The sequence below is a fragment of the Neofelis nebulosa genome, chromosome 11 (genome assembly GCF_028018385.1).
Source record: "Neofelis nebulosa isolate mNeoNeb1 chromosome 11, mNeoNeb1.pri, whole genome shotgun sequence".
Classification (NCBI taxonomy): Eukaryota; Metazoa; Chordata; class Mammalia; order Carnivora; family Felidae; genus Neofelis; species Neofelis nebulosa.
Window position 1 is genome coordinate 64,814,856 of NC_080792.1, and position 12,467 is coordinate 64,827,322.

At 51.9% G+C, this 12,467-nt stretch overlaps 2 protein-coding genes across 4 annotated transcripts; both read left to right on the forward strand.

The window, feature by feature from the left end:
- The first annotated feature begins 1,013 nt into the window (after positions 1-1,013).
- On the forward strand, positions 1,014-2,864 carry VPREB3 (V-set pre-B cell surrogate light chain 3). 2 transcript variants are annotated; one of them, XM_058692844.1, is made up of 2 exons: positions 1,014-1,700; positions 2,460-2,864. In XM_058692844.1, exons 1-2 carry the CDS (start codon positions 1,652-1,654, stop codon positions 2,726-2,728), a joined length of 318 nt encoding a protein of 105 aa, XP_058548827.1. In that variant the 5' UTR covers positions 1,014-1,651; the 3' UTR covers positions 2,729-2,864. The 2 variants fall into 2 exon arrangements, with proteins under 2 accessions (XP_058548827.1, XP_058548826.1); XM_058692843.1 differs by having other exon boundaries at positions 1,059-1,700; positions 2,424-2,864.
- Positions 2,865-3,560: 696 nt separating this feature from the next.
- Positions 3,561-12,467, forward strand: ZNF70 (zinc finger protein 70). 2 transcript variants are annotated; one of them, XM_058692832.1, is made up of 3 exons: positions 3,561-4,242; positions 7,553-9,653; positions 9,886-12,467. In XM_058692832.1, exon 2 carries the CDS (start codon positions 7,632-7,634, stop codon positions 8,976-8,978), a length of 1,347 nt encoding a protein of 448 aa, XP_058548815.1. In that variant the 5' UTR covers positions 3,561-4,242; positions 7,553-7,631; the 3' UTR covers positions 8,979-9,653; positions 9,886-12,467. The 2 variants fall into 2 exon arrangements, with proteins under 2 accessions (XP_058548815.1, XP_058548816.1); XM_058692833.1 differs by lacking the exon at positions 3,561-4,242 and adding an exon at positions 4,282-4,498.

Consider the following 12,467-nt stretch of genomic DNA (forward strand, 5'->3'; position numbering starts at 1 on the left):
TAGTGTTTCCCCCGAAACTATTTAAACACAGGACACTTTCTTCTCGGGACAGCACTATCTCTGGGACTTGTGTCCTGCAGAACACAGCTCAGGAGTGGCTGCAACCAGATTCCAGAAGAATGGCCACTCCAAGCCCGGGAGCCTCAGCTCCAACCATCATCATGGTTGTCCCAAGAGTTCATCTTCAGTGCGACCAAGGAGGAATCAGATGTTGAGTGTCTTAGAGATGCCCTGAGGAGTTGTTAGGAATGGGATGGGACCCATTGGAGGTAAAGTTCCCCCAAGGGAACTCTCTAGTCTTTGAGTTAATAAGAGTGCACTGTTCTAATTACTTTTATTATTTAGGTATGGCAAGGCCAGCAGACCAGGAGGTTGCCATTGAGAAGATAGTTTGTTCCCTGCAGATCTCTAAAGGAGGGGGCATGCCGCACCAGAGGGGAACACATGGGGAAACACCCAGTAAGTCAGCAGGCAGAGGGAGAGGGGGAGTCTTTACTGGTGGTTTCTGAGGCTAAGAACAGAGGAGGAAGGGTAAGCAGGCTCCAGATTGGCTAGTTTGAATAATTTCAGGGCTCTGGGGCATAGAGACTTTCCCTGGATGTCAGGTACCTGGCCCTGGGTGACTAAGGCAGGATGATATTGCCCCACGGTATGAGAGCCATAGAGGAGGTGGTTGCGGGTGTGGGCTCTGGATTGGTTTGCATCTGATAAGTGCCTGCATTATTTCAGGAACTGGCTAGCTCTGAGAGGGTCAGTGAGTCCCTCCAAGGTCAGCAAGGCCCCAAATGTCAAAGCATCAGAACACAGAAAATGCAAGGCATGATTAATAGATGCACTGTCCCCGGCACTCGGCAAATAAATCCCGTCTGCTTCTTCCCAACCTTTGGGCTCGCACTATGCTCATCTTCATTTTCCTAATGAGGAAACTGAGCCACAGAGAGGGCAAGGAACTTGCCTGAATTCATGAAGACGAGGAGATTCTGAGATTCAAGTTTGAATACCAACTTGGGAAGTCAGCTCCCCTCTGTCTGGCAAATTAAAGGGACTGACCATGTCAAGTGCTGGCAAGGATGTCCCTGGAACTCCCCTACCTGCTGGTGGCAGTGCAGATTGGTACAACCATGTGGGGAACACTTATGTAATCTACTAAAGCGAAATGTACATGTTCCCTATCACCAGACAACTCCAGCCCCAGGTGTCTACCAGAAGAAGTGAGAGCACAGGTGCGCCAAAGACATTGACAGGGATGTTCACAGCGGTTTTAGTTGTAATAGCTAAAGACTGGAAAGCACCCAAATGTCTAATAACAGGAGAATGGTATAGTCATCAAGCCATACACTTAAAATCTGTGAACTTTACCTCATGTGAGTTACACCTCAATAAAAAAGGATCTACCTGCTATAACACACATACGGGTGTATGTGTAGATTTCCAGGCTCCTCGGAAGTCCCTGTGGGCCAGGACCCCAAAGACATCTGGGAAGATAGGGCCAGCTGTTGGGCTCCAGCTACTATACCCCCAAGTCCCCACCCCCAGTTAATGGACTGATTTGCATGCCTTGTCATGGTCCAGGGGCTTCCCCTGCCTGTGCTCTGAAGCACCTGGAACACTCCCAACAGAACAACTCCTGTCTGCCTCCTTGCCTCTGGCCATGGCCTGCTGGCATCTGGCCCTTCTTCTGACTGGGGCCCTCCTGTCAGGTGAGCTCTCCCTAGGCCTGGCTCACCTGGGGTGGGGTGGGGTGGAACTGGCTCCAGAAGGCCCCTGCAAGGAAACAAATCAATGTGGGCAGTGGGAGGGTTCTAGAAAAGGCATTAAGGTGGAGGGGAGAACTGGCTATAGATGGCTCTGCCCTAGACCTGGGGCAAGTCACATATCTGTATGGGCCTCAGTTTCACCATTTGTGAATTACGAGATTGTTAGGATCCCTTTGGATTCGGAGTCTTTGGGGTCTTTTTAGTTTTTCACAGGGGAAGCTACCCTACAGGACCTCAGGGACAACCTATCCTTGAGAAGATTCCCAGCAGCCAGTTGTCTGAGGTTGAGTCGATGGGTGAGACAGCCCAGGAGGCTTCCTGGTGGTGGTTAATCCATAGCCAGGGTTTGGAAGAGCCAGTGTGACTGAGGGGTAGGGGTCTGCAGGGCAAGGAATGGGGGTGGGCAGCAGAAGGACCCAGAGGCCACCAGTCCCACCCTCTGAACTCTAGGCGCTCACTGAACACAGATCCTTGGGAACATACCACCGACGAGGATTTAACAGTCACCAACTCTGTGCCCCATCCAACCTCGAATCCATGGCACTGGGCTATGGGCCTTTTGGGAGTCAGTCTCCATGGAGCCTTCACCAGGTTGGGGCAGGAAAAAAAGGAGCCCATGTCAGGCCTGGGCCCATGGGTGTCTCTCTCTCTCTGTCTTTCAACCAGGCTTGGCCCAGCCGGATCCACTGCTTGTCTTCCCAGGTCAAGTGGCCCAACTCTCCTGCATTCTCAGCCCCCGCCATGCCATCATTGGGGAGTACGGCGTGTCTTGGTATCAGCAACGGGCAGGCAGTGCCCCCCGACACCTCCTCTACTACCGCTCAGAGGAGGACTACCACCGGCCCCCTGACATCCCTGACCGCTTCTCAGCAGCCACGGACGCCGCCCACAACGCCTGCATTCTGACCATCAGCCCTGTGCAGCCTGAGGATGATGCAGATTATTACTGCTCTGTGGGTTACATATCCTAGGAGTAGACTGTGGGATGAGCGCCTCTTGACTGCCTCTCACATCTGCACCCTGGCCTTAGGCCCCTAACTTTCTCTGAATCTTGATTTTCCTCCTCTGTAAGATGGGTTAGTAATATTAAACGTGAACAATTAACTATTCTGAGAACCATGAGATCCCTGCTGAAAGAGTGACTGGGAGTGTGGGGGTAGGGATACAGGGGATTGTTACAGAAGAGGAAGCACCTGAGACCCTTGAGGCGGGCCCAGCCCCTCCACTGGCCCCCAGGGGACTCAGACTGGTGGCCTGGGCTTCCTGTTACCTGAGGAACTGGAGAAAGAGAAAAAGGAACCAGCCCTTGCTGCTCCTAGTTCCGCATGGCAGGTTGTGGTCCAACGCTCAAGGGGTGACTGGACTGGGTTCTCATGGAGCCCAGGCTGTTAGCTTGGAGGGCGGAGGGGAGCTCCTGCCTACTCCCTGACCGGGCAGGGAGGCAGGGGTGTGTGTGTGTGTGGGGGGGGACTCAGAGGCACCTGTGGACCAGGTCAGAAGGTACTGAACACAGGTGGGCAGCATCTCTCCTGTCAGGAACATGTGTTCCACTGGTCTCCAGTGATAGGGGCTATGCCCCTCTCCCCACTCCAGGCTCTCCCACAGGCAGGGAAGGCCTTACCTGAGCAACTGAGCCCAACAGGGAGCACTGGGTAGAGGGGCAATTCTTACCAGAAGCAGAGCTGAGCGTCTGGGTATGGGTTGGGCGGGGTGGGGTTCAGGCACATACTCCTCTTCCATCCTGGTTCCCCCAACAGGCGCCTTATGTCCGGAGGTCATTCATCCCTCAGATGTACTGGAGTTGGGGGTCTCCAGGGAACAGAGAGAGTCCCGCCCACTCTGCCAGCCTCCTGGATCCTCACTGGGCCACTTCTCCATATCTCAGTCTCTATTGGTACCGGCTGGGCAATCAAGACCAAGGCTACTTAGGGAGGGTGAATCAAACAGGCCCCCTGGGCCTGTGCGGGGTGACGGGCTCCACAGCTTTGGGAACACCTTTCCTTCTCCCGAAAACCCCAGCCGCCCCAGTGTCCTCTGGCTTGCCCCCACCCCCAGGGCAAGTGCAGCCGGAACTCGGCCCTCGGCCTGTGGCTTTAGGCCGGCCTGCCCCTCCCGGTCTCAGTTTCCTCTTCTTCACTCCCGCCAACGCCTACCCAGCTGTTTCCCCCACGACCAGGAAGCGCTTTGAGAACGGACCCGGGACCATTCCCAGACCTTGTGCCCCGAGCCAGAGCGGCTAAGCGGAGGACTACCGGCGCGGCGGGACCACCGAGACGCGAGGACCTCCGCGCGGCCTAGAGCGGTCCCGGAAGTGCCCGCGGGTGGGGGCGGGGCTCCGGGCGCTCGGGCCGCCGCGGGCTACGCGTCAGCAGCCGCCACGGAGCGAGGCCGGGTCAGCCGCGGGTTGGAGCAGCTCAGGTGCGGCCCCGCCCCGCCCGCCCGCGGCCCCGCCCCGGCCCAGGTGAGTGGCCCCGCCCCGACCTAGGTGAGTGGCTCGGCGTCAGCCAGTGTGACCACCTGCCCCTCCGGTGGCCCCGGGTGTGGGCGTCCCCCATCGGCGGGAAGCATGTAGGGGCTCCAGCGTCGCCGCTTGCGTGGCGTGTGCGTGTCCGCGGCCGCTCGAGGGCCTCCATCCAGGAAACCCTGACCGGTCCGAGGGTATCCCCAGTGCCCAGGCCCTGGGGGCTCCCTGAAGCATAGGGTGACAGATGCAGGAGGAGCCGAAGAAGACCCCGGGAGAGGTGGGATGATGGGGTCCCAGACCTTTGGATCTTCGGCACAAAAATATTTAAAACATTGTTGAGGACAGTTAAAGGATTGCCAACTTTCTAAACAGAGTGGGAACGTCAGCGTATAGGTGGTCCGTAATGGGAATGGAAAACCCCTAAGGAGGGAACTTTAAAACACCAGGATTTAACAGGTGGGTGGAGGAAGAGTTGCAATCACAGATACCCAAGAAAAAAAAAAACCAGAAAGCATTAAAACTAGGGGGAAAACTTGCAGAAACGAAGGGAATAAAACAGGGGGTGGGAGTGGGTGGGTGGTTCAAAACCTTGAGGTGTTCAGGTAGTAGGCAAGGTGGGTTTAATGAAGGGGTGGACCTGTATTATCACATCTCCCAGGTTTTCAAGAGAAAGCCTGAAACTTACTGAGTTTTCAGTATTGGCAGCTAAGTCAAACAAAAAGGAAAAGTTCAACTCTTTGCGAGCCAAGCAAAAGCGGCTGTGGCAGGATCCCCAGGCTGCCAGTTTGCAACTTCTGAAATGAAGGGTTTTGAGAAGGGAGCTATTGGTGAGCATTGCCAAAAGGGGTGGGAAAGTGAAGTCTGAGAAGAGAGGGATTGGCCATAAGGAGGTCATTGGATGCGACAGCTGAAGACCCTGCTGAAACTGGAAACTTGAAATCTGTCTCAGTGCAGTACACAGTCGTATGATTTTCTTTGGCAACATTTAACATCTTAGGAGGAATTGACGGAGGAGGTTGGTAGTTGGCAACTGGTTACAGCAGGGCAAGGAGGTGAGGAACGTGATGCTGGTCAGAGTCCATAGTTGTTAGATCCACGATAAAATCTAAGCTAGACAGGGAAGGGTGGACTAAAAGAGGAGAACCTGGGTGAAATTGTTGGGTTGTTAGACCTGATGAGGTGGATTTAGAGAGCCTGAAGGATTGGAGATTATGGTTCCTGAAGAGGAGGGGGAGGAGAGTTAAGTGGTCAAAGAATTTTTGAGAATCCTTCAGTTCTATGCTTCTTTTTACACGGGGCTTTTTTACCCCCTGGAAATTCATTTAAAACAAAACAAAACAAAAGTTTCCAAATAGAAATGAGTTCCATCGTGACTATGCTGATTAATTTAGCATGGCATGTCTTTTGAGCAGCTCATTCTCCATGCTTCAGTGTACCGTTAATAATACCTGGGTATAGAGTTAGGGTTAAATGCAAATGTGCCTGTAGAAGATCTAGTGGTGCCTAGCACATAGTAGATACTCAGTAAACATGAGCTGTTATCATTATCCTGGTACCTGGGGAGTTTCCCTTCAGCTTGCACAGCAATTTCGGAAGGGGATCCTGAGGGGTTCCCTCAGAGGCCACCATAGTGGGATGGTGGGGGGGACGAATGGGCAGTCCCTATGGAAACAACCCCTGTTGATTGGAATCATTGTCTTTCTTTCTTTATTGGTATCTCCCATACAATTTATTTAAATAAAGAATTCTTTGCTCCCTTCCCCCCAAAAAGTGTGACCATCAGTTCTAGCACAAAAACAGATGGCTTTCCCTCCATTCAGTCATGTATTTATTCAACAAATGTGTGTGGAGCTTGTCCTGTTGTGCTGGGAGCGCTGGCGATTCCAAAATGAAAGAGCACAGTACCTTGCCCTCAGGGAGCTCTCAGGCAGTGGTGGCGAGAGTCCTGATGGCAGATGTTTGCCATCCACGGCCATGGGTGTTGTGAGAGACATGTGCACTGAGCTCCATGGGCCACTCAGGGGATGTGCTGAGATTGTGAGAGTTGTAGGGTGAGTAAAGACATTTGGACTGAGTCTGGAAAGATGAGCCAGTGGCAGTGTGAGAAGGGAGCAGGATCAGTTAGGAGGAGGAAGCAGCAGGCACCTGGGTGGCTCAGTTGGTTGAGTGTCTGACTTTGGCTCAGGTCATGTTCTCACGGCTCATGAGTTCGAGCCCCATATCAGGCTCTGTGCTGACAGCTCAGAGCCTGGAGCCTGTTTCGGATTCTGTGTCTCCCTCTCTCTCTGTTCCTCCCCGCTCACGCTCTGTTTCTCTCTCTGTGTCTCTCAAAGATAAATAAACATTTAAAAAAAAAAAGAAGAGGAGGAGGAGAAAACAGCAACTAGGAGTATGTGGAAGGAGAGGCTACAGATGGTGCTGGAAGGGCCAGGTGTGAAGGGCTTTGTGAAGGATTTGACCTGCTATAAGATCCTGAGACGGACGATCGGGCCTGTGTTTGGGGATTTGACACTGGTGTAAGTGTAGAGAACTACCAGAGAGAGGGAGTAGAAGCTGGAGGTTGGTGGTCAGTAATGAAATACTCCTGGGGAGTTGCACTGAGGCCTGAGCTGTGACCTGACAGACAGGCAGAGACCTCTTAATAAAGCTTCAGGAAATGGACAGACTAGACATATGGGGTGAGAGAGAGAGAAGTCTAGGCTGACTCCCAGTGTTGTGGCTTAGGCTCCTAGCTGGAGGGGGTGCAGCCAACCTAGTGTAGGAGGGAAGTCTGTGCCCTTCCTCAGAACCCCCTACCCCCAACATCCTCCAGTAGCTAGAATCTTGCCCCTTTTCCACAATGGCTCTACTTCCTATTCTAGTCCGCCTTTCAGAACAACCTTAGCCTTTTGATTCTAGACACTACAGTGTGGCACTTGATTCTGTCTTTTTTGTAGTTTTTTTAAATTTTGTATTTTTTTTGAGAGAGAGAGAGAGAGAGAGAGAGATTGTGAGTGGGGGAGGGGCAGAGAGAGAGAGAGAGAGACAGGGACAGAGGACCCAAAGTGGGCTCAATGCTGACAGCAGCAAGCCCGATGCGGGGCTCTAACTCACAAACTGTGAGGTCATGATCTGAGCCGAAGTTGGACGCTCAACAACTGAGCCACTCAGGCACCCCTGTAGTTGTTTCTGATAAATCAAACTGTTTGCTAATTCAGTGGGGATCATCTCAAGGGCAAAACTGTATCTTCTGCTTATTTTGTTATGTCCACGATAGAGTATGACACAAGAAGGAGGCACTTACTAGGTACTTGATTTGCAGACTTGACAGTGTCCCTTGGTTTCTTCCCAGGTGACGAGAACAGTAAGCGTGTCCTTAAGAAGACCATCTTTTAAGAAATACAGTCATTGGGGGTGATACTAGATTCACAATGGAGGTTCCCCCAGCAGCCAAGCTTGGTGAGACCTTTGTGTTTGAGGACGGATTAGAGATGCAGCAAGAACTTTTCCCAGAGGAGGACCTGGGGGACCCTTTTCTTCAGGAAAGAGGCTTAGAGCAAATGGCTGTTATTTATAAGGAGATCCCTCTTGGGGAGAAGGACGAGGAACATGACGATTATGAGGGCAATTTTAGTCTGTGCTCAAGCCCTGTTCAGCATCAGAGTACCCCCCTGGTACACAGACCCCAGGACGATGACCTTTTCGGCCAAACCTTCCTCCAGAAATCAGACCTTAGTATGTGTCAGATAATCCACAGTGGAGAAGAACCCAGTAGACGTGACTGTGAACAGGTGAGCAGGGTGCACGCAGGACCTAATGAACCTCACAGAACTGCGCCGCCAGCAAAACCCTACGCGTGTCGGGAATGTGGGAAGGCCTTCAGCCAGAGCTCCCACCTTCTCCGGCACCTGGTGATTCACACCGGGGAGAAACCCTACGAGTGTTGTGAGTGCGGGAAGGCCTTCAGCCAGAGCTCGCACCTTCTCAGACATCAGATAATCCACACGGGGGAGAAGCCCTATGAATGCCGGGAATGCGGAAAAGCCTTTCGCCAGAGTTCAGCCCTCACGCAACACCAGAAAACCCACACTGGGAAGAGACCATATGAGTGTAGGGAATGTGGGAAAGATTTCAGCCGGAGCTCAAGTCTCCGAAAACACGAGCGCATTCACACAGGTGAGAAACCTTATCAGTGTAAGGAATGCGGGAAATCCTTCAACCAGAGTTCCGGCCTGAGCCAGCACCGCAAAATCCACACCCTGAAGAAGCCTCACGAGTGTGAGCTCTGCGGGAAAGCCTTCTGTCACAGGTCCCACCTGATTCGGCACCAGCGGATTCACACGGGGAAGAAACCTTACAAATGTGAAGAGTGCGGGAAGGCCTTCAGCCAGAGCTCCAACCTCATTGAGCATCGGAAGACGCACACTGGCGAGAAACCCTACAAATGCCATAAGTGTGGTAAGGCCTTCAGCCAGAGCTCATCCCTCATCGAGCACCAGCGCATCCACACCGGGGAGAAGCCCTATGAGTGCAGCCAGTGCGGGAAGGCCTTCTGCCACAGCTCGGCACTGATTCAGCACCAGAGAATCCACACAGGGAAGAAACCCTACATGTGCAACGAGTGCGGCAAGGCCTTCCGGCACAGGTCAGCCCTGATCGAACACTATAAAACCCACACCAGAGAGAAGCCCTATGAGTGTAACAAATGCGGCAAGTCCTTCAGGGGAAGCTCACACCTTATTCGGCACCAGAAAATCCATGCTGGAGAGAAGCTCTAGAAAGAAGAGCTCACACCAAAGCTCGAAACCCTTTCCCAGATGGAGCCCACACCCCATAGCTTTGTCTCTGAGACCCCACCCACCCCCCTGATCCCAGGGCCAAAAAGAAATGTGTCAAACTAGGTGCTCCTGGCCATCCACACTAGCAGCAAGGCCCCCTCTTGGCCAGCTGGGTGCCCCACACTCAGCAGGTTTGCGGAGTGGAAGGGAGGGTAAACTAACAGGAAAGCTGCTAAAATGGAGGCCTGCCCAAAAAAGAGAGCTGGCCTTCGATTGTTCATGTTTGACTCCCAAGCCCAGGAGACTGAATTTTGCCGTCTCTTCACCTTTGCCAAAATTCAGAAGAATGAACGCCAGAGGGAGAAAGTTGAGTTAAACATACAAGAATGTCAGGTGAACTCTTTTAACATCAGGTTGCAGTTTGGCACTTTTAGAAGACAGAACTCTGCTTATAGTCCAAATCAGCTGAAGGAAGATGAATCCAAAAGTAGATACATTAGCAGCAAAATGGAATCTTTCACCTGGCTTGGGCATTGGTGGGGACAACCGAAACAGGCTACAGAAGAAAGGGAGGGTCTGGAAGGATTCGTTCTGGGGTTGAGGGAGAGGGTGGCAAGCCCCTGGTGTGGTGTTTTAATCTCTGTTCTGGATTAGAGTGAGGTTGGTCTTTGGCAGGTGGCTCTTTTTTTTTCAACATTTTTTTTATTTATTTTTTTTGGGACAGAGAGAGACAGAGCATGAACGGGGGAGGGGCAGAGAGAGAGGGAGACACAGAATCGGAAACAGGCTCCAGGCTCCGAGCCATCAGCCCAGAGCCTGACGCGGGGCTCGAACTCACGGACCGCGAGATCGTGACCTGGCTGAAGTCGGACGCTTAACCGACTGCGCCACCCAGGCGCCCCGGCAGGTGGCTCTTTCACAAGAGGGTTGAGGTTTCATTCCATGGGCCAGAGGATGTTTCACACTGCCTTGGACTCAGCCTGGCACAAGGAGTTAGTGCCTTCCAGTGATAACCCCTCTACAAGACCCAGGGCCCCCAAGACCATGGTATGCCTTGGTTGTCAGCAGGGCCCATGTCTGGTCTGGCTTCCAGTGCTGGGGGACATAGGAAGCAGGGCGATTCAGAGGTCCCAGTTCTGCCCCTCCTATTCCAGTGGCCTTGAGGAGGCTCCAAGGCTCGGTTTCCCTATCTGTGAGATGTGGATGGTGGGACCTGGCCACGTACCTCTGAGGGTCCAAGGCTCCTGTTCGCCATGAAACCACCCATGAAAGTGCTTTGGTGACTGGCAGTTGAAGGTGGGTGGAGACCCAGTGTGACCCTTGTCCCACTCAGAGATCTGAAAGGCAACCCTGTCTGTTTTCCAGGTGGCCGCTCTCACAGCAGGCCCTCCCATTAAACCAGAGCTTAGGCTTTCCTTCACTCCCTCCAGCCTGCACCCTGGGCCTTGTCCCAGACAGGGACCCTTCCCAGATGCCATCCTGAACCTCCCCCTAGCAGCAGCATGGTCTGTGTGGCCTGTGTCCCATGCTTTGGGCTGTCCTCTCCCTGGGTATTGTTCCAAAAGTACCATCGCCTGTGTCCTGTTAAGACCAACTCAGTCGGTATCCCCAGAGGAGGGGCTCAGACGGGTGTGTTTTTAAAGCTCCCCAAGTGATTAGGGCATTCCGTCCAGGGTGTGAGCCCTCTGCTGGGCATCCGTGCAACCCTAGCATCACCCAAATGTCAGGTCTGCTTGCCGTGAGCAGAGCTTGAAGGTGGCAGTTCTGTCTCCGTCCCCATGCCTCCCAGCCCCCAGGAATGGGCTCAGGCAGTGCTATGTCTGGCTAGTTGGTAAGTGTCCCAGGTGCTCAGGCCTTCATTTGGCCACTGGGATCTCTTTGGTGCTACTTTCCCCCAGGCTCCTCAGAGGCAGTCTGAGCTATTTTGAAGTTTTCCAAAAGTTGATGGCTGGAATCCCATAACCCCATCATGGTAATGCTGGCTATTTCAGCTAATCAAGGGGTTGGCTTGGCAGTTATGTATAGTTTTGATGAATAAAAATGAGCAAGTCATAGTTGTTAGTAAGTGGGACTTGGCAGGCTAGGAATTTTCAGAGGACTGGTCTCCAGCTGGGGGATCACAGTGGGAGTCCCAGCCTGGAGAACAGCAGTTGCTCCCGTCCAGCTCTTCTCCTTGAAGGAGTGTGTGAAACATAGCACCGCCAGTTGGTCAGGTCACCTAGAACCTGCTGTACCACTAGCTTGACTGGGTGGCCCCTGGCTGTCTCCTGCAGGTGGCCTGTGCTGAGGGTCTTCAGTCATTTACCATGAGTGCAGAGAGAATCAAGACGCCTGTTCAGTGTGGGTGGGACAGCAGACCCCTCCCCTAGATCTACCTCCTCGGCCATCCCTATTTGGCCTTGCCTGGGCCCGGCCTCTCCTTATTGAGCAATCATCTGGGTCCTACCTTTGGTGTCTCTTTCCGTGTGCCTCTGCACACCCCAGCCAAATCGATTTTCTTAAAGCATCTCTTTGCACATGTCACCACTCTCCTTAAAACCAACCTGCAGGGGCTTTTCTGCACATAAGCCCCCATTTCAGCCAACCTGGTTTGCCCCTTCTGAACAAACCACAGGGAGTTCCTGGCCACCCGCCCAGACGCTCTCTCCACTCCCAGTTTCTCTCCACTGTTTTATGCGGTTCTTGCATTTTGGAATATGCACTTTCTCCTCCTCCTCCCCCCACCCTCTCTTCCCTCCTTTCAACAATTTATGGAACGTGGGGAATGAGACCCCCTTTCTGAATAGTTGACGGGTCCTCACAGAACTATGGTAAGACCAGGTACTTTTCAAAGCGTGAGCAGAACCTAGTCCTTTCTTTTCACATTTCTTCACTGTTTTATGTGTTTTCAAATCCTTCATTTTATTTAGGTTCTTGAACAGTGTAATAGAACATCCTGGTAATATTTTAATTGCCCTTGAATTTAGTTGTCATTTTTGTTTGGTTGTCTTACTTTTTTTCTTCTTATGACAGACGTTGAGTGTTGTAAAGCTCCAACTCTTGGTTTTGTTTACTAATCGAATTGTTTTGTCCAACTGTATGTATTCCATCTCTCTCTCTCTCTCTTTTTCTTCACATTTCTAAGATTAATTATTTAGATACAGTTAATTGTATTTTTAATGTTTCTAGTAAAAGTAGTTACTTTGGTCTACAACTTTTTTCTCAGAGCTTTTTCTGTCCTCTGTCACTTTGACATGTGCTATTTTTTGTTATTAGGAATCTCCTTTTGGCCCAAGTGTTATTTTTTATATTTCCACATAATGAATGCATAGGTCATTGCTGTCATCTTACTGTACTGTGGTGTCAACATTTCTAAGTGTCCATAGAACTTCTCTGGGCCTGAATATATGATCCATTTTTATAAAGCATTTGTGTACTCTCAAGAAATGTATTTTTACTCTATCACTTCTATTTGTGAACTCAGTTTTTAAATTACTGTATTCAAATTCA

Bases quoted from the DNA above. Each gene is read 5' to 3' on its own strand.
- ZNF70 (XM_058692832.1), top strand. From the start codon at position 7,632: ATGGAGGTTCCCCCAGCAGCCAAGCTTGGTGAGACCTTTGTGTTTGAG.
- VPREB3 (XM_058692843.1), top strand. From the start codon at position 1,652: ATGGCCTGCTGGCATCTGGCCCTTCTTCTGACTGGGGCCCTCCTGTCA. The intron at 1,701-2,423 runs GTGAGCTCTCCC...TCTTTCAACCAG, and splicing joins GACTGGGGCCCTCCTGTCAG to GCTTGGCCCAGCCGGATCCA.